Raw genomic sequence first — 22,261 nt, 5'->3', positions numbered from 1 at the left:
GGGTCTTAGTTACTTTGGCTGACAATCTGGTATATTGTGCCGTCTATGGTATATTTTATATGCGGTACTGTATCGATATACCACATTTGGTATATTTTTAGTATTTTTGCAGTATATTCGGTATATTTTGAGAATAATACCGCGAAATATATTGCTTTTATTCAAAATGGGTAGCGGGTATCTCACAGTCGAGTACACTCGACTGTATCTTTCTTACTTGTTTTTATTTATTTAAATTTATAAGTATTTTCGTATAAAAATGACAACCAATTGAGATTAGCCATTTAGTTTCGATTTCATCTGGATCGAGAGCGCTGTGCCAAAATTAAAATGAGACGCAAAGTAATAAATATTGTTTTTGTACTCATAATATATGAATTCAAAGCTATCGCAGCTATTGGGGACGATGTGAGTGTAAATATTTAAAGTGTAAGCTGAGTGCTAAAACGAAATATTCATTATCATTATCATCATTTGCTAGACTTGCCAATTGAACCGAGATATGGAAAACCAGTGCCGTACTTATTCTTACACCGTAGTCAAACCTATGTTAGATTATCTCCGTCAAGTTGAAGAGGAATTACAACAAAGCAAAGAAAAAGATAGAATCATAGCAGACTTAAGAAAAAGGAATGATGATTTGGTAAATGACTTACGATCTGAAATACAGCTTCAAAAGGAATTAGCTGACAAATCCATCAAGTTAGTTTTAAAAGAGGTTCAAGTTGAAAAAGAACATAATATAGCAGAATTTGCAATCCACAACCAGTCAGACTTACAAAGCCAGGATCATAAAAAGAAAATATTAGAAAATGAAATGGATCGCGCAAACTATGTCAAATTCAAAATGAAGAAATAAATAATTTGCAGTCTCAAATTGATTTACATAAGCAAACTATTGACAAATTAAGAACAAAATCTGAAGATTGTGATAAATATAGGGAAGAATCTGGACATAAATCTAAGAATTTGGAAATTTGCGAGACTAAACTCTAGTCTTATTGAAAAGGCTGAAAATAGTTCTAGATATAATGCTGAGATCGAAAATTGCAGCAAGTATCAGAACACATTAAAGTTGCAATTAGAGGAGAAAGAAGCAAAGTTTCTAAAAAATCAGAAAGAATTGAAATTATGTGCTACAGAAGTTAGGAAATTGAATGAAATACTAGCACGCAAATTTGCTCCAAGAGATTGTGTTGCATTTGGAAGAACTTTTGGTCCTCAACTCATAAAAGCTTTCAATAAGATGTTCGTTGTTCTATGCGATGGTTTGACAATAGCACCTGGATGGTTAGTTATACAACAGCGATATGTTTCTGAAACGAATGTGGATTTTAATGGAAATTGGACCTCATATCGCGAAGGATTTGGAACCTTTGATAAGAATTTTTTCCTTGGATTGGAGAAGATCCGTTTTCTGACGCGTTTTGCAAATAAGCTCTTAGTGGAATTTGATTTTCAAAATAATACCAGGGGTTACGCTGAGTACAGCAGCATTAAAGTATCTAATGAAAATAATAGTTACACTCTCAGTTTGGGAAAATTCATTGGAGATTTGGATATACTGGGATCGTGTAATAGACAAATATTCTCTACATATGATCACGGCAACCATCAGAATTGCGCTCGTGAAAAAGGAATTGGTTGGTGGCATCCTTCTTGTGATTCAAGGTAAATGTTGCAACTCAATGTTAATCATTATTATTCTGTATTGTAATTTGTTATTTTTGAAAATGTTTTATACAGTAATTTAAATGATAAGCCCGAAATCGATTATCCAAAGATAAGAAGGATGCTCATACGTCCAACCTATGAATTTTTCGAAAAGAATAATTGAAAATTTATTTATTATTATAATATTAAAGAACAATGTCATAATCGCAAATAATAAATGCTTAAGTTATTCAAGTCAAGTAAGAAATCTACACTCTGACAATTGTCCCAAAGCAAAACCGTAACCTTAAAGGTTCATCAACATTGCGGCGATAAGCAACTGGAATCGTGATTCGAAAAGAAATCAGAAGTAATGATGTCACGATGCCCAGTTCCTCAAGCTCTTATAATCTGCTAACAACTCAATTGAAAAGCTTCTTAAATTTTATTTGTTTCTATTTAACTAATTTATTTTAAAAGTCTTTCAATAACGTAGCTGCTTATTATACCATTAAATACCATTAAAATATGGTATATGGTAGACATTTACTTACTTCGTAAGCACCTCACATAAATTTAATTTATGTTTAAATTTTATTTTAATTTCGAAATATTTCTAAAATGTTTTATATTTGAATGACAAATATTCTCCTCACTTTCGTTGATGCATCAAAAATTTAGAAACTATTTTGCCTAGCAATGGAGGCAAGCAGTTGAGCATGAATTCTTTATGGCAAAATTATTTCTCTCACTCTGATTAGGCATATGTAAAAGTTTATGGCTGCTCACTTGCTGACTCTTCACAAAACATATTTCTTCGGCAACCTTAGGGTTATTCGAAATCTTGCTTAAAACTTTTAAAGCACATTTAATTTGGAACTTTTAGGCAGCCAATTAAAGCTAACAAAGACTTCATATGACGCCTAAAGAGCAGGCAACAATGTAACAATTGCCGAGAGCAATAACAACAACAACAACAGTGGCAAGACAAAAGGCCACAAAAGACGAGAACCCAAAAATTTTAATTGTCACATTTCTTGCACCGCAAAACACATGAGACCAAAACGCACAGTGAGAGAAAGAGAGAGCAGTGGAGAGATAGAGAGAAAGAGAAGCTTCGCCTAATTTTGTGCTACACAACAATAAAACAGACAGACAATTTATGGTTGAGAGACGCAGCCAAAGGGACAAGCATGAGTTCAAGGAAAACCAGTTGCCCTCGCTCTCCTCCTTCTCTCCTATCACTTGCTCAGTTTAGTTGTTGTTGTGCTGCTTTGGGTTTCCTCTGGCTGCGCACTTTTATGGTCATTTTAATTGTCGTCTGTGTTTAGAGGCTGCAGCTGTGATAAAATATTCTGTACTCTGTTTGTGTCTCCATTTCCCTTCACTCTCCTCTCTACAGCATTCTTCTCTCCTCAATCTTGCTCTATTTGAAGCCTTCCAAATTAGTATCATTGATGGCCACCTGGTCCAGAGAGAGTCCTAAGCAAGCTTCGTCATTAAAAATTATGATTATGACGAGCGCAACAATTAAAAGCAATTTCAGTGGTTGTGCAACGCCACAATAGAAATAGAAAAAGGCAAGGATGATAAGGGAGAACACAACAAGTTGTGGAAATGCGAGTTGAAAGTGCATTTTTGCCAAATTAAATGCATGTCCTTGCGTGCCTTTGCTGGCATTTTTCTTCTCTCTTTATTTGCTGGCCACAATGAATGGCAAAATAAGAGGACACACACACACACACATACAAACAAGCACAGAGAAAGGGAGAGAACAATTAACAAAACGTAGTTGTTGTTAGAGGAAGCACATGATTATGATTATGAGTCGTTGTCGTTCTCGTCGTTCTCGTTGTTGTTGTTGTTGTTGAGTCTGAGGAGTCAGTGCCGAGTCCTTGTCATGCTCCTTTCAACTCTTGGCAGCTCACTTCAAATATGGCAACTCAGTTGTTTTAATTGTTCTGCTGTGGCTGCTCTTTTATGTGCCTGTGTATGCGTGTGTGTGTGTGTGTACTTGTAATTATACTTTTTATTATAGTTGTTGTTGCTATCGTTGTTGTTATTATTGTGCTTGAGCCTGTTGATTATGTGGACTGCAGCGTGTAAAGTGCAAACCGAAAGTAGAAATTTAGTGTAGCATACTTTTATGCGCTCGCCGCAATTATTGCTTGACTCATTTTTTGTTGCATATTTTGCGGAGATCTTTAAAACTTGCAATTAAAAATGCCTCCCATTAAGCGTAATTCTAGGTATTAATTAAATTAAATTAATTTCACTTTTTTTTTACTACTACAAATAAAATAAACTACAAACTTTAGCATCAAGCTTACTTTTACTTGCAATAAAATTCCTTTATCCTCAAACAAGTTAAGCTATCTACAAAATATTTAAGGTAGTTGTTTTCGTACTCTAATTTGCAGCTAAATACTCGTTTCAATATGTATATTATTGCTCGAAGCTTAATTTTAATGCAATTTTCAAAAACTGTCTAAAAACTCATTTTCTCATTTGGCTTAAAAAAAAACTTGTTTAATTATCACTTTATATGGTTTATTTGGGTTAACACACAAACACAGAGAAGAGAGTTTGCCGCACACACACACTGACAGCGTTGCCATGCCTAAATGCATTTGAAAAGGCTTCTTTTTCATTTTGGTTTATACGTACATAAAAAGCAAAGTTTTTACTCTGCGTTTTTTGAAGCCTTCTTTTTTTTGTGTTCTTGCTGTAAAATGCAATACAAGAGCAACAAATAATTTTCATATTCTCTCACATGTATATTTGTATAAAATGTAATTAAAGCGATGCCATACAAACTACTAAAAATACGGGTAGGTAAGTACCAGGCCAAGTAGTAATTTCAATAGAGCACAGCTGGAATATATGCAGCAAATTTCATGGCTTGCGGTTGGTTCGCATGGATTGCATAAAGTGTGGCTAAAAGTGCTTCTTTATGTTCTATCTACGCCTATGCACACCTCACCTCTGTTCCTCACTTTTCACTGCAAGACTCGAAACCAAACAAACACAAAAAAAAAAATAAACAAAAAATATGTCAAGAGAGAACTCGCACGCTCGCGTAATTAGGAAACTTGCCACGCACTTGACTCGCTTTTATGCCACACAGTTTTAAGGGAGAGCGGAGCGGTGCTGCGTGGTAAAGTGTTGGTGGAAGGGATCAGCAACCAGTCGTCGGCTAACTTGAAAGCAAGTAAAACAGCTGAGCAGACCGCCCTCCTCCCTCTTCCACACACTCTAATCCACTGGAGTAGGTGTTCAGGCATGCACAGCCAAAAGAAAACTGGGTTAATGTACGAAGACTCTGCGGTTACATCGAGCATAAGCAGCAAAGCAACAAAGTTTCTAAGTTGCCGTATCAAGTTTGAGGCAGTCGAAGAGGCTTGCGCACATACTATCTATATAGGAAATTTATGGCATTCTATAGCATAGTTATTACATCCTGTTTTGAAGCAGAGGAGAACAATGAAGTTTCTTACAAAAATTGAAAGTTAATTTAAAAAATTATTCATTGGAATTGATATTTATCATATTTATGATATTCAGAAAACGACTTACAAAAAAAATTCCAGATGAATATAAAACATTTTATTTTCAAAATCATTTAAATTTATTTCAGTTTTATAGTTTTAAATTATTAAATCTGAATTAAATTGTGATGAGTTTTTATTGATGTCTTGGAACTATATAAGGTTAGTTCAATTTAAATCAATGTTGCGTCGTGAGCAGAGACTCAAAAAGGATTGTATCGAACTATCGATAATTATTGACAGTGTGCCCAGATGATTACTAGTAGGGTTGCCTGATGCATATCCAAAAAATTGACATGTAAAGAAATCGTAAACTTCTCTATATGTGTAAAATGTTTAAGTATGAAGATATAGTAAACAAATTCAAATTTATCACAATATTCAATATTATTTTGAATTGTTGAGAGAATATACGAAGCACTTGCTACCAAAGGACATTTGCCTTTCTTGGCATTTCCCTTGTATTTATACCGTAATTATAAGATTAAGAAACACCTTAAATTAATATTTTGAAAATTAAAAAATACTAGGTAAGCCACTCTTTGAAGATAAACTAGAAATCACAATATATTATCACAATATTCAATATTATTTTGAATTGTTGAGCAAACATACGAAACAGTTGCTACCAAGCTACTAAAAGCCAGTTGCTTCCCTTGGACATTCTATTCTATTCTCGATGCTCATCGCTTGTTATGGAGCATCGTCAGTAGCAGTTACTTTGGCTGTGGCGCATTTATTAAAAGTGCCCGCTTTTTGCTAGCACACTTTCTAAGGACCCTCGTGAAAGGAACAAAGTGGAGTTGTTATTTTCCATTAAACGCTGCTCAGCTTGGTTTCCTGTAGCAACAACAACAACAACATCAGCGAGGAGTAGAAGAACAGCATAATTGATGCCTCCCGGGAGCTGCGATAAAAACAAATCAGCGACGCACACACACATAGATTGGACGAGAGAGAGAGAGAGAGAGAGAGAGAAGGGGAGGGGGATTCAATATGGAGGGTGTCGGAAGCACATCAAGCGGACTTCAGCGCACACACACGCTAGCAGCCAACGAGCCCCCAACCACAGCCACGCCCCTAAGCACAGCTGTCTCGGTAGACACACACACACACATACACACATGCATACTGAGCGTCGCTTAATATAATTCACACCATTAAACCGAGAGCTGCGGCATTTGCCCGGTTAGACATAAATTTTTATAGACACAAACACCTCTTTTTTGTTGTTGTTGGTGTGAAGCGATGGAGGTCGGGGGGAAGGTGGTTAGTAACAATGCAACCCCCAACAAAAATATGTTAAGTGAACACACATTTTGGGCAGCGAGCGGTGAGCGGGGGCCAAAGCGGTCGCTTATCAGCGTTGTTTTGGCTTTTTAGACAGTTCATTTTTTTACTCATTTTTTCATTTCGGTGTGCGTTATAAATTTGTGTTGGCCCTTCACACCCTGAGAGACAGGCTAAGGTTTCAGAGCTGGCATGTTGGCGCACAACCCCTTAGCCTTTTAGCTTATCAACGCGTTATGCTAAAGCACACACACACACACTAGCCAACACTCTTACACACACTTGCCACGCACAGCAACTCACACACAACTTGAGTTTCAGTGTGTTGTTGCCCTCTCTGAATTCCCTAGGTAGGCGCCAGAGGTTAGCATTGCTCTGCGGGGGAAAAAGCGAGGGAGAACTGCGACAAGGGTGCGGAATATACAAGAGTGTGTGTGTGTGTGTGTGTATGTGCTACTTAGACTAATGTTAACCGTGTGCATGCCTCGCTGCACAGCAACAGCAACAACAGCAACAACAGCAGCAAGCAGCAGATACATTTGTTTCTTTTGCAGCTTGCTCGATAATGAGTTACCGTAGAAGTTAGCCAAGCATTTGAGCTGATAATAGAAAATAATATAAATGCTTTTAATTACTTGAACGTGTTTCAAATAAATTTTAACGTAATTCAAAATATATTGAGTACACTTTTTGGCTAAATCAGCCAGTAATTTACGGTAGTTATTTACGCTAGTTTATAAATTAATTTGTAATATATTCTTTAATAATTATAACTACAGAATAGAATCTAATTCAGCTGCTTTCGTTCTTCAAGTTACCAAATTGAGAAACGCAATTCATTCAAAAAGACGCCTATAACAATTTGGAAGAGTTTTGTTCTAAACAAAATACGTTTCATTTGTTTCTTAATGAATTGCCGGCTCCATAAATTTTGTATTTAATGGACACGCGAAAAGTAGTTTAAATGTTTATAATTGGTACAGCTAACTTAAGTACTCGAGATGGTATCCAATAAAGAGCATAAACATAAGAGACATTTGAAACATTTCAAACTAAAACTTAGTCTTAATTAAATGGTTTAAAGCAGCTATGTTTCCTCAAAAATTTCCAAAAAGGAACTTATCAATAATAATAATGATTATAAATATTATGGTCACTACAATTTAAATTCACACTTCAAATCGCATTCTCTTTAGATTCAACTCAAATTCACATTTTAAGTCGCTTTGAAGCAAAATCAAATTAAGTTTTATGATATTACCACTTTCAACTTTGGGCAATTGAACAAGTTTGCTTCAAGTCGCGTCCTTAAAATTGCATTAAGAAAGTTGACACGTATTTTATAAAGTTGTCAACTTGTTGAACGAAAATTAATGCCAGCTTTGCAGATGATTAGTTTATCATAATATACACTAAATATTTAAGCAAGTTTAATAAACAATTTCCCTATTTAATTGCATACTTTCAATCAAATTTCCAATGACAATTTGTAAACAGTTTATTCGTATAAACTCTCTCATACAAACAGTCACATTTGTACAGGGTAAAACAACACTTTGCTGTGCAGCGATGCTTGTCCCAAACGCTGGCTGGCTGCTTCAGCGAACACACCGGCGAAGGAGGTGGTGAGGGGGGAAGACAGGTGGTAGACACGGCAAAAAGTGGGGGCCAAACTTGCAGCATACATTGACATAGAAATGCCAAGCACAAGCGAAAAAAAAAAGCAAAAAAAAAAACTTGCTGCCTATGCCAAAAAAAAAGAAACTTTCAACCTCTTTAAATTGCCATAAATCCCAGCAAATGACTTAGCTTTTTGGCTTTAAAGAATGATTGAAGAGAAAGCCCTTTCTCCTTATTAGCAAAAATGCATTCTTCAGTCTCGTGCTTTCATTTGAGTCAGTATATCATTATCTTGCTGCTGCTGCATATTTTAAACTTGTTGAGCGTAAATTAAATTTTTAATGAATTTTTGCGCAAACTTTGGCACGTGAGACGAACTGTTGGCTGACTCTTTTGATTTAATTAAAACATTCTTTGAGCTTGAAAATGCTGCAAGCGCTTCACCTTTTTGTTTTTTTTTTTTTTTTACTTATTCGGTTGCAACAAAACTATTAAAAAGTTCACGTTGATTTTTGACAACTGCTGCAGGAGGCACCGGATTTAAGCTACTACGGCCAAGGGCAGAGCCATAGATTTTGTAAAGGGCTATTAACTGCACATTTTTGACAGCACAGGCCGAGGTGGCACACTCTGTAGTTGTAGTCGCTTGTTAGGCCGGCTGCTTGTCCCATATATCAAAGACTAGAGAGAGGGAGGGAAGAAGGGATGCACACACACACACACACACAGCTGCAACGGCACTTCAGCCTTATTGATTTTCAATTAAAAATGCACAAACTGCAAGCCAATTAGCCCAGTTTCGGGCTAGGCAGACAGACAGGTCGGTAGAGTAGAGGAGGAGGAAGGGGAAGACAAATGTCCGCCTAAAATGCTGCAACGGAAATTGCTAACAACAACAATTACTAGCAGCAGAAGGCTCACAACAACAACACACCTGGCAGCTAATTCATTCAAGCAAATTTGTTAGCGCAACACAAGTTATTGGCAGCAACTTGAGCTTGATTTTTGTAGACAATTAATAAAGAGTATTTCGACTTCGTCTTGCATGATTTTTTAAGGCAAGGTGTTGACGTTGCTGACGTTTTTGGTCGACGCTTTTGTAGCACACACTTCAGGACAAGTTGACAGGCAAACTGTTAGAATGACTCGCTGATTGGTTTACCATTTGATTGACGTACCCAAACTGAGTAGGAACTTTGGCCTCTGTTTATTAGCTGCAACATTTTGATGTTGCTGTGCTTTGGCTGCCACAAATGTTGCTAACGATACTTCTTCACTCTTTGGCTCTGGCTAGACACACCGACACCGATGTCAGTGGCCCAGACGACGCCTGTCAGCGTCTAGGCATGGAATTTCGAATGCAATTTCGCTTTAAATGCCATACAAATCTATGTTGTGAGGCAGAGAAAGAGAGAGAAAGAGTTGGCAAAAAGTAGTAGTAAAAGACTTTTTGCTGTGCGTGCTTGCAAAGCAACAACAACTGACAGACTGTCTGCCTCAGTCTCTCGTGTGTCTGCCTCACTCCATTTTCGTCATCATCTCTGGCAAAACTCATTTGGCCGGAAATGATATCCACTGTGTTAAAGTCAGAACGTCATGTTATTGTTGTTGCTTCTACTTCTGCTGCTGCTGTCGTGTCGTGGTGTTGCATTTGCCGCTTCGTTGCACCGTCGATTGGCAACTGGCAACTGGGCAAACAACTACAACTGCAACAGCCTTTGTCTTTAAGTGGGCAATGAGCATGGACAGGTAAACAAGTTGAAGCAGCAAGCAAAAGGGCAAAATGTGGCAATGACAGTGCAGCCAAGGGGCAAACGCTGTCCAAGTTCTTTGTGCAACTGTCAGTTGCTTGTGCCTTTGAGCAGGCGGCAGCTAAAAATATACTTTTGCTATAGCATTCGAGTAACATATAAATGTTTAACCCAAATGCACAAATTAAACCACAACTTTACTTTTTTATATGCGCACATTAACAGCAATCCCAGCGTCATAAAACCAAAATGTTAATGTGCACAATTGCCAAAAAAGAGTAGGAGAGAGAAGAAAAAAATAAGCAAGTGCCACAGCCTGCAGACGCTGCGTATGCGCAATGTGCGTAAAGGGCACATAAAAGCGATTAAGCGGATTGGGGCAAAAGCAAAAGCACCCCAAGAAAAGGAAAAACCGCTTTTAATTCTTTTTTAAGCAAACAAATAAAATTATGCAGCCGCGGCATAAACACGGCAAATAAATATAAAAGGACCGCGTGTGTGTGTGTGTGTGTGATGAGGGGGAAAACTCCCCGGAGTGCCTTCAAAGCGGCCTTTCACATTTCGTTGAAGGCAATGAAAGGCAACAGCAGCAGAAGTACAAATGCCAAAGACACTGCCAGCGAGAATTGTGTCTGACAAAGACAGAGCCTTTTCTCTTCTCTTCCATTTTTTTCAGCTTTTTCTACAGCTGTCTGTTTAATGAGCTAAACGGAAGGAAGTCAGCCAGCGAGCGAGCGAAAACGTCAAAGTCGTCGACGTCGTAATACAAAATAAATAATAAAAACAGAGGCAAACACATTTTAAAGTATTTCTATTCCCCTCATCATCATGCTCCCTCCTCATTCATTTCTTTCTTCACACTGCAAGCAACAAAATTTTATAAAGCAAAGTTGAAAATTAGCAAAGCGTCTGTCACTTTTACTTTTCTGCTTATTTTCTTGGCTTGCCAAAAAGTTGAATTTTGATTTGCTTCTTCTCTTCTTTTTCTATTTGGTTCAGACAGCAGCCAGATGTTGTGTAGACAGCCAAGGAGGGGGCACGAAAGGGGGACCAAAGGCCACACTGGGGTTGGAATTGTGAACAGAAAAGCATTAAAAGATTTAATTTCTTTAAGCCAACATTACGCCAGGGCTTTTTGTGCATTTTATTACAAAGCAAATGCGAAAAGTGAAGCTCAAAATCAGAATTGAATAAAGGAGGCAACAAGTCTGATGTGAATTGCAAGAGAAATAATTCCAAGTATTTATGTAATGTATGCGTATAAATGTGGCTAGTAAAAAAAAGATCTACAAAAATATTAAAATAAAAAAAGAGACAAAAAATATTAATATCTTTAAGACCAAATGTTTTTGTGCAAAATTGACAAAAAATAAGGGCATTGAATTTAAAAGAGAAGTTCAAAAGACAAATGCCAAAATTTTATTTAAAAATTAAATTTCAAGTGTTATTTTATTTTATTTTCTGCTTACAGAATAAGTTTGATCTCTCTATTATTTAAGATTAATTTAGCTAGTGAAATTTGTGTTTTATACGTTAAAGTGTCTTTAAAAACTGTTATTCCCATTTGACATTTTTAAATACGATATCCATAGGGTAGAAGGGTATTATAACTTTATTTACTTAATTATGTCAAATTACAACTACTTCAATCGGGTCTAAGCTGCTATGGCTGTCAATCTGATATATATTGACGAATCTGAAATATTTCGAATGTAGTTCTTCATCGATATATATGGTATATTAATTCAGTATATTTTAAGAATATTACCGCACTGTGTTGCTTTCAATTAAAATGGGTAGCGGGTATCTCACAGTCGAGCACACTCAACTGTAGCTTTCTTACTTGTTCATATTTCAATTAATGATTTTATAAATATTAAGGAATAAAAATCGTTTCTTACACCTTCTCCCCAAACTATTTATATGCAAATTCCTGCTCTTGTTCTCCAATTCGTTGAACCACAAAAAAAAAATAACCAAAAACCAAACCATTTATCGCTAAGCTGTTGTCTCTGTTGTCTAATGTAAAACACGCGCTAAATATACCACATTATTGCAAGCAAAGCTGAGAAAGCATTTGCCACAACAAGCAGCAAACAGGTAATAAAACACCGCCGTTTAGATATTTGGCCAAGATTTTCAATAAAAAGCACTGCGTTCGCAGCAGGGCTCAAACGAAATCTTTTGCCATAAGCCCAAGACAATCTAATTTTATAGCGAACGAACGCCGCTGCTGCTGCTTAGACCCCAAGTCTGATTTTGCCATTTGGCAGGCATTTGAAATGTGGACACACAGAGAGCAGGACTCAAATAAATTGCCAACAGTCCAAATTGCACGAGGGAGGGAGGGAGAGGAGGGAAAGCGCGACCGTGTAATGCGCTCAATCAAAAGTCAAATGTCTAAAAATATTATGAAAAGCCTTTTTTGCCTCGCCGCGGCCAAGTCAGCCAACCATTTCCCTAGGGGTAAAACGTTGCTTTTTCGGGTTTCGGTTTTGTTTTGCCTGCTGCACAGAAAGAGAAAGAGAGAATGAGAGAGAGAGAGAGACGCCTGCTTAGCATTCATTTATGCCGAGACGGACTCTTTTTTGCCCGCTTATCGTGTTGCCTACTACAACACACACACATACACAGCAATCGGTTTCGATTTCTTTTCATTTATACACTTTCCTGTTTGCCCTGGCAACTTGTTTCTTCCTCCTTTCTCCCGCTGTAGCAATCTTCTTATACGTATATATACATTTTTTTCTTTCTATTATTGGCTCCATTTACTTTTCTGCCTCTGCTGCTGTTTGTTTATGCTTCATTTTGATTTTCTCAGCTTAAATCGTATTTGTTGTTTCTATTTTCGTTAGTTATCTGAACGGTCAGCGTATGAGGAGGGAAACTCCTCTCAACCAACTGGATTTTCGTTTATATTGCGACCAGCAACCACAGTTCTCTCTCTCTTTCTCTCTGAGCAGCTTACAAGGACTCTGGCGTAACAGGATCCATTTTAGTTTCTCGTTTACCCTTTTTTTTTTAGCTGTTGTTTGTTTTGTTAGTTGAGTCGTCGCCTGCAAGTTTATTTGTGTTTTGGTTTATACAACTTCCTTCTGCCGCCGCCGCAGCCACTTTTTTTTTTTACTCGTACTCGTGTGTGCTCTAAGTTCATGTCTAAATTTATGTGGCCGCAATTTATTTAAATTTATGTGGCTTTTGTCAAATTGATTTCAATGCTAAGAAGGGTTGACAGGGCTAAATGTGAGGGACGACCGTTGGTTTTATACAATACTGATTGAGTTAGCTTAGCGAATCATATATAAGAGAAATGTGTTGCGGATAATCGGGAAATGCAAAATAATGAGCCAGCCAAACATAATAAATTGCAGGGCACGCCCCTCAAAGAAAAAGGGAAATAAAACCGAACCGAAATTAGAATAATATATTTACCAAACAACTTAATCAATAAATATGCAATTAATGTAGATTTCTTTGACTAGTGTCGAATTAATCAAATATTCGTAGTAATATTGATCAATAATGTGGCATAAATATCCAACCCCAAAATAAGCCTCTTGCTCTAGTTTCGCATTAATAAACTTGTAGTACTGACAATAAAATCAGCTTAACAAACCATAATTTCCGCATTGCCGCAACAAAAAGGTCAACAAATAAAAAAAACCAATCAATGTAAATGCAGCGCTCTCTTTTATGTTAATCATTAATGCTAATGTTGAGTCAAAGACAAGACAAGACAAGAGCTGTCATTGTCAGCCACTTGATATTGATGAAGCATGCCAAAAACAAATCATTAGTTGTGCCTTTTATGACAGCCCAAAGAGGCTAAAACACACACACACACACTAGCACACATGTTTGCTAACAAAGACGAATGAGCAACGAGAGCCCCACACATAAAGTTGTCTAGGTTGTTCTGTATTTTTGGCGGGGGTTGATTTCCTTATAGCCCATGGGCGTAAAAAAGGTTTCATATCAAAATGGCAATAAATAACAAACAATGCTGTCTGCAATTTTCCACTTTATAAAAGAAAAAGCCATAAACAAAAGCAGGAGAGAGGAGTTGGGCAAGCGGGCGGACTGAAACGAGCCTGAAAATTATCATCTTGTTGCTGTTGCTGCTGCGGTGTTTTGTTGTATATATATTTTTGCTGTATCCACATAAATACGAAGCGATAGAGGGAAGCGACCGGAAATGACTGGCAGAAAGAACGAACGATTGAGTGAGTGAGATAGAGAGAGGGAGCAGGGGAAGCCGCCGAACTTGTAGCATATTTTTGTGCCTTGCAATTAATTAATCTCCAAGGTAATAACAAAGGCAGCAAGCAAAAAACAAAACAAAACAACAGCAGCAGCGACCTCGACAATTGTTTTGCGCTTTATGTTTTATTGTTTTGCGCGCTTTTTGTATTGCATACTTTTTAGGGCTCGACATTTCGTTGGCGTCTGCTGTTTTGCTGGCAATGAAACCAGCAAAATGAAAATAATAAACAAGCAAATGCCTGCAACTCTTTGATGGGCGCAAAGCAATATACTCCAATACCCTGTAAACTGAATAGATGAAGGCAGACAACACACATTACTAGATAAATGTTAAATTACATGTACTTGCTAAAAATACTAGTTTTAGTATTTATAATACATACTTTGAAATGTCATTTATTAGTTAATCTAAAAATTAATTAATATATATAATATTAAAGAGAAAAAGGCTAAGTTTATAGCAGTAAAGAAAATATTTTTGTCCATTTTGTAGTAAAAATATTTTCAGTTAAATAAAAATGAACTGACTGAAAAGGTAAAAACTAATTCCACACTAATATTATATTTTGATCGTTTCATTTTAAAGTTAATCTATTATATATTGAACAATATGTGAACTGAAGGAAATATATATTAAAATTGAAATTGTTGAAGGGCACAAAGCTAATTACTCCATACGAAAAATAAGTTAAAATATTATGCTTGGAATTGAAATGAAATGATCGATATATGTACATATGAAAAGCACAATATTATCCATTAATTTTAAAGATTAAATATTCTAATTTTTATAGGAGAAATGAACTGACTGAAATATATATTAAACTGTAAAATAAATAATAAAATTGCTTATTAACAGAGAGAACATTTATATCAATTTATTTTAAAGATTAAATAATCTATTTCATTGAATATAAATAAACTAATCAAAATATACATAAAAATTAAAAACATTTTATATAAACTTGTATTGCAGCTTATATTCAGTTCAGCCACTTTTTTCGTATTTGTCTCTTCGTTGAAGAGTTGTTTTAATTTATGAAAACGTTGACAATGTAAGAGCTCTGGCGATATGAGACTGCTTAACAATAAGGAGTGAATGTCTGTTGATACCGTTTTGACTCTTGTCAGCGGCGAAAAGCTTGCCAAATTTTTCAGTATATTTTTGGCAATACATTTTTATTGTGCTGTGCTAAAACCACACGCGTTTTACATTATTCAAACTAATATAAAATGCAACAGAAAATTAGCATTTAATGTGAGTGTGTGTGTTGAGCTAATTGAGTAGCAAATTGGACACGACATACTAAATTATGCACTCGCAACAAATAAACAACAACCGAAAACGTGTGCAAATGATAATTTGAAATCTATAAAATTTGTTAGGGAAGTGGGGGGAGCAGGCAGGTCAGAATTTACTATATTGCAATTCGATTTTAATGAGCGGCAATCGCGTAAACAAACAACAAAACAACTCACATTCAGACCATTCAATAAAACACATTTAATTTGTTAAGCAGAAAAGTGAAAATCAATGGCCATGAGCTGCTGAAGAGCAGACTTTTTCCCCCAATAGCTGACCTGCCTTTTATGTTCCTTTTTTATATTATATTTGCTGTTTTTTTTGCTCTTTCAATTCTTTTGTTGTTGTTGTTTTTTGCCCGTTTTTCAAGTGCGGTTTGTGCCCGCAAAATAACTCAGCTCGTTAACTGCACAAATAACATGTCAGCACTTTTGCAATGGAGCTTCAAACAGGGCCGAGAATGCGCCGCAAATTTGCGGCAGTCGGAAAGGAGCAGAGAATATGTGTGTGAGTGTGTGTGTGTGTGCCACTCGGTCTGTTCCATCATTATTCAAGTGTCCTTAACGTTCACAGAAATAAAATGAAAGCACATGCACCAAAAATTGTGAAACCGGGAGCGAGCAAGCGAGCAGCAAGAGCGGCGTCGCCTCTTCAAATAAAACACAGCCGGAGGAGTTTTGGGTTTAATGCCTGACCAGAAGTATTAATCACATGCACACACACATGCACAACACACGAACACACTCATACATTGGCTATTGAAACCCTCGCAGCAGTCTGAAAAGTTTTTTTTTTTCTTTTTGCTGCCCCTATCGTTGTGCCCTCGAGTGTGAACAGAGAGAGAGAGGGAACGAGAGAATAGAGAGTGGGAGAGAAAACCAATAACTAAAACATCCACAGTTTGTTTCCCTAGTACAAGCCCCAAAATTAGTGAATGAAAAGCCAAAGAGCAGTCGATAAGAGTTGATGCTGGTTGCGGTTTTTGGTTAGCAAATAAAATGAAATAAAATAAAATATATCATGTATGGGATAAAGGGAAAAGCGTCTAATGATGAGCTAAGGGGATACTCAGTAAAGTAGAATTTAAGTTGAATTGAATTAATAGAAATACAAAGGTAGTTGTTAGTATTCGAAAATACCACTATTATTAAAAAATACCCTAAACTTTAATTAGATTCCTCTTTTAAATAGGCTTCCAATAAAAGCACTTGCCAGTATTGAAAAATACCACAATATTAAAAAAAAACAACATAAAATCAAATTACATTCCTTTTTTGAGTAGGCTACCAATTGCAGTTATTCAATTCAGTAATTAAGCAAAATATTTATAGGAAAATAAAACGGAAAACAAACAAAATAGATAACCAATTTAAGTGCAATTATTTTAACATTTGAAAAAACAATGTAAATTTCATAAAATTCATCATTTTATATTTTTGTATTTATGCTACATGCATTCTACATTTAAATAAAATTATTTTCGGAAAAGATATAGAAAAATGACTGCCTGAATATTCAATTTAAAATTTATTATCATTAACAGCAAGTGATGTACTTTCTTCTAACATACTTTTGTATTAAATTTATCTTCATTCTCAATAATTTGGCCTTTAAACTTCAGCAAGTTCTTGATTTCTAGAGTATTTCTATGCGAGACGCCCAACAGTTGGCTGTTGCTTTAGTGGCTGCGCCTTGGGCCGCATAAAGTAAATAAAATAAACTAAAATATAAATGTTTATATATAGCAATAAAAAAAATGTTTGCACAAAAAGTGAAAGCATTAATAAAATAACCAACAGCAGCAGCTATGCTATAGTTTTTCTCCCATTTTTTTTTTACTTCTAGTTGTTGCCACATTTTTTTTTTTTGTCTTCAATTCTTTTTCTATTGCATGCAAGCGCCTCGAAAATTGCGGTTAGTTTTGTTCGGCTTCTTTTGCAAGTGTTTGCTGGTGTTTGCTCTGTATGTGTGTGTGTGAATTTTTTGTAACTGCGTTGCGGTCTCTGGCTACAGTTGGCTGTGCCAGGCAAGAGGCAAAAGGAGAGGAACGAGCCTTCTCTCCACGTTTTCCCAGGCCAAACGAACCGATTCCAAACCCAACGTAGTACACCACAACGGCAAAACAAAAGCTGCAAAGCTGTTACCCATTTTCAAACCAAAAACCAACGTTTCCACTTCCTCTTTTTCCCTCCCTCCCTCTTCTTCCACAAACAATAAAGCTAGACCCACCCCAACAAGCTGTGCGCTGTCTGTGTCTCAGTATGCGTCTGCTTGCGTTTGAATCTGTGTGTGTGTGTGTGTCTGCTTGCCGCCATTTGGTTCATTGATTTTGGTGTGGAAATGAACTTTGCTAGTTTTTTGGGTTTTTGCGGCGTCGTCAGCGCTTCTAGTTGCAAAATTTTCCTTTTTCTCGGTTTGGTTTTTGTTTTTTTTTTCTTTCAGTTGCCCCTAGATTTTCGGCACTTTGTAAGCATTATTTGTTTTCGCTTTTATTTATGTTGCGGTCTGTTTTGTTTATCATGCAATTTTTATTTCTCCAACTGGTATTCAGGGATGTGCCAAAGGAAATTGCAGTCAAGGTGCTAACAATAAAAACTGTTTTCCGTATTAATGAAATTAGTTTTTTACAGCAATGCTATCAACAATATTTCACTAGCAATAAATGCATTTTAGTTTCTGACATTTCTACTGAAAATTTACATTACATAATCCTGATAAACGGCAGCCATAGATCAAAAGTGATAATACTAACAATTTCATTTATGTTTCTTTCAATCAAACTAACATGTGATAGATCTTTGCATTTAGAACTGACAACAAAACTTTCATATTTCATTTTCAGCAATGACTAAAACAAGATTTTTCCCTCAAATATTTTCCAAACGAAGGACTGAAGGGTAAACCGGGCGTTGGGTCAGAACGCGCATATTCAAATATCACGTATACGTCAAAACATCATGTACCCCCAAATTCCACACATGCATATAATTTATATGCAACTTCTTTTTATTTAAATAACAAATTTTTGCCAAATAGCATGAACAATGAAACCCATATGCAAAATAGATATGCTAACCCAGCAAAAATCCCCATCATAAACACACAAATGCCCAAAAATTTCAGCATTTATGCATATAACATTTTCATAAAATAATAAAGGTGAAGAGTTTACACGCACACACATGCATATGTTTTCTGTATTTAACCAAGATAAACGCAGCGCAACGGAGCTTTATATATAGTTATGCAAATGTCAACCGAAAGAGACAAGGCTAAAATTCAGCCAGGAAAATATGATAAAAATATGTTAGTAATTTTGATTTCACTGCAACGCTGAAAGTGTTTGCTTAGTGGGTTAAATGACCGGCATTGCCCGCGGCACACTGAGGTGTCATAAGCCCAGCTGCATCTTATTTAGTCCCTGACTCGAGGGTCAAACACGAACACGGCAAAACTTAAAGCGAAGGTTGCAACAACTCAAATGCAACACAGCTGCTGCCACCGGGAGTTCAAAAACAACATGCTGAGTGGGTGCTATGTACAAAGTTGTTACTCTGTTATTGTTGTTGTTGTTTTTTCTTTATGCATAATAGACAATGTGCACACAGCCCAAGCCCAACACTCGTGTGGTCTTCTAAAGGCTGAATTTTACGTAGAAAACGCGAATATCTCCATATGCAACCTCATGCTCCGAACATTACTCTATAAACAGCTGAGTGTATGAGTTTTTGGAGGGAATAATATAACTGCTAAGCGCTCTTTACTTATGACAAAGGACAGGATATTTAGATAAATTGGAAGTTACTATTAATAATAAATTTTTTATATAATTTTGCTTCTCTATAATGATAAAGCTTAGATATTTTTCGAATTAGCTTAAATCCTCGCTATAGCATTTTACCATGAGTTATGTGTTTATTTGCTTTAACTAATTAACAAATATTTTGTAATTTTTTTGCACTCCACTTTGGAACTCATTTAAAGATTATTATCATTCTTCAGAATGTCAACATTATATAAATGCACTTCGTATGAGAATTAATTTAAAGTTTATTATCAATTTTGATTTAAGTAAGGGTGTCTCCATTCAAGATTACTTATACTACTTTATCAAATCCTAGTGCTTTTCAAATTATTAATACAAATATTTAGCTCGGTCCATTTAGCATTTTAAAAATACTGTATCGAATCTTGAAGTAATTCAAAATATTAATACATTTATTTAGCTATGTTAATCTATACTCTTCTCTTTATTTTATTCAACCCAGTCTAATATCTTAGCGTATTTACGAGCCAACTAGGCTTCACATAACCTTTTCACCGACTTTTGCACTTACTTCCTGCCCACAGGCACTAACATACACACACACATGCATTCAAAAATACACACACACACACTAGACAACACTTCTCTCATACATATGCAAGTCTCACTCATTCGCTACGACGACGTCGACGTCGCTTGTAGAAATGTTTGTTCGCTTACGTGTCCGAGAGCCTGCCTTTTGCTACTTTCTCCCCCACCTCTGTGGGCTTTCGCCTCTGCGTAGCCACTTTAATAAATGAAAAACCATCCACAGCTTTTGTTTACTTCCATGCATTTGTTCATATATATATATGTATGTGTGTTGTGTTTGTGTTGTTTCTGCTTATTTGCAAAAGGCGCTTTTTGTCGCTCAGTTTTCACTTTCACTGCAAACGGCAAATTTACGTAATTATTATGGAAAGTCGCTTGCCTTCGACGATTATATGAAATTTAACCAGCTTATCTAGTCTACTGATTTCTCTACTTTATTTCTCTGTAGCAACTAATTGGACTGATGTCTCGACACATGCAAATCCCTCGTTTCTCACTGATTTCGATTACCCAACGAACTGAACTGGGCACCTGACTCTTTTAAGGCTAATTGCATTACGACACGCGCTTTTAAGTCAATGAACGGTGCCAACACAGCTGCAGCAAGAAACACGCAAATGTCACAACAAAACTGCAACTGCACAATAAACATAAAATGTCAAATGCATATGTTGTTGTGTGCACACTTCAGCAATTTTTATCATACAATAATAAAAATAAACGTCAACTCTCGTTTTAAGCATAAAAATAGTTCAGAGGTGCAGCTCACTGCAAGAAATGGGAATTAAAAACGCAAATGTAAATTCAAATAAAATGCTAATAAATAAGGGTGTGACCACGCAACAAGTCAAGTTTTGTATAATCCGCTTTAACTATGAATTCAAATGCGTCATCAGCTTTGGAATTTATTTTTAGCTATTTTCTTAATGATATAAATTGGATAAATAAATTTGTCTTTTACTTTCGTTTGTTTTTTCTATTGTTGAACATTTACGAATAAGGAAAATACATTTGGATGAAATAAAACTTTTCTTAAAAAGTCACTCTTGATTGCTTAAAATACTTGGCCACATTTTTATGTTTAATTATATTGTTTACACACACCAACTTTTCTCCCGCAATCACATTATTTTGCTGCCTAAATTCTTAGAACTATTTTACTTTCAGTGTAATTTTGTTAGGAGCCAAGAACTGTCAAGGCGGCGCCTAGACCAAACGCCCAAAAATATTAGCATGTGTGAAAGGCGGGTCACAATCCAGGCTAAGAAGTGTTGGTTGAGAAAACGGGCAAAAGACGCTCTTAGTCATAAAGTCAAAGGGCTCTTTTAGTGGGCAACAAATCAAAGTGAAACATGAAAACAATATGTCAAATGGATATTATACATTAAATTAGTTAAGACTCTGTCCCCTCTCTCTCTCTCTCTTTGGCACTAAAATGCACATGTATAATAAAGTTAAATGCCAGATGTGTATCTACTTCTACTTCGCTTTATGTGTGCGTGTTCGCTTTTTCACTGCCTTTTCTCTACCTTCTGCTTAAGACATTGTTACAACATCGCCCAGCAGCAATTTGTCACGTGAATTTCAGTATGTTGTTGTTGTTGTTGTTGTCAAGGTGTTGTACTCTATTGTTGTTGTGACATTTTCGTTTGCAAACAAATTACAACTGCTCAGAGTCACATACGAAATTGTGTTGCACGCTTTCAGGCGTCCGTTTTTTTTTTTTGTACCTTGTTTTCTTTGTCTCGTTTCTAGAATTGGTTTGTTTCTGGTTGTTTTGTGTTTTTCCTGACGTGTTTGCTCTTGCCAGACACATAACATGACAGAGTTACAAACTGACTCTAGACACAGTATTTGTGCTCGAAATAAATGTGCACGAAAATGAACTCAATCAACGAGAGTTCACAGACAATCAACAAGTGTGCTTGGACACCAAGCTTCATATTTAATTCGTAATTAATGCTGATTTATGCACACTTAATACCCAGTAAAACCTATGAAACTGATGAGCGGAAAGTCTGATAAGCTAGACGCGTGTTGAATCATCGCCAATACTCGTATTGATAAATGCGATAACTATTTATTATGCTGCGCTCTTTGTAGTCTATCATTTTTAAACTGCCCTCAATTAATAATAACATTTTAAATTATTATGTTCAAATTGATGACTAATTAAAAGACAATATTTTATGCTCGAAATTAAATATTTAGCAATGACTTTGCATGGTTGAGGAATGGTAAATTAATTAATCGTTAAAACAGATTGCATGAGATTTTTCCGATCAAATAATATTGCATTAATAAAGTATGAAAGATTGTTTAGTTGAACTGTTAATTATTTAAAGTATTTTAAGTGATAAAGAAATTGTGATATAGAATAGTGATATTGTAGTATAAATTAAACGAAAATGGAAAGTAAAATATATATTTAATGTAATAGTAGATTCTTGTCCGAATTATTGAATTTAAAATTCGA

At 35.9% G+C, this 22,261-nt stretch overlaps 2 protein-coding genes across 3 annotated transcripts in view; one reads left to right on the top strand and one right to left on the bottom strand.

Annotated features, from left to right (window-relative positions):
• LOC117565982 (CUGBP Elav-like family member 2) overlaps positions 1-22,261 on the bottom strand; it is a 141,299-nt gene that overhangs the window by 78,368 nt on the left and 40,670 nt on the right. The gene's annotated exons all lie outside the window — the stretch shown is intronic.
• Positions 991-1,872, top strand: LOC127565280 (ficolin-1-A-like). Its single transcript, XM_052003115.1, has 2 exons — positions 991-1,671; positions 1,747-1,872. Exons 1-2 carry the CDS (start codon positions 1,247-1,249, stop codon positions 1,835-1,837), a joined length of 516 nt encoding a protein of 171 aa, XP_051859075.1. The 5' UTR covers positions 991-1,246; the 3' UTR covers positions 1,838-1,872.

The sequence above is a fragment of the Drosophila albomicans genome, chromosome 2L (assembly GCF_009650485.2).
Source record: "Drosophila albomicans strain 15112-1751.03 chromosome 2L, ASM965048v2, whole genome shotgun sequence".
NCBI lineage: Eukaryota > Metazoa > Arthropoda > Insecta > Diptera > Drosophilidae > Drosophila > Drosophila albomicans.
This window is presented reverse-complemented; position numbering and strand designations above follow the sequence as displayed.

Excerpts from the sequence above, each read along its gene's own strand:
- LOC127565280 (XM_052003115.1), top strand. The coding sequence starts at position 1,247 with ATGTTCGTTGTTCTATGCGATGGTTTGACAATAGCACCTGGATGGTTA. Across the intron at positions 1,672-1,746 it reads CATCCTTCTTGTGATTCAAG|TAATTTAAATGATAAGCCCG; the intron begins GTAAATGTTGCA and ends TGTTTTATACAG.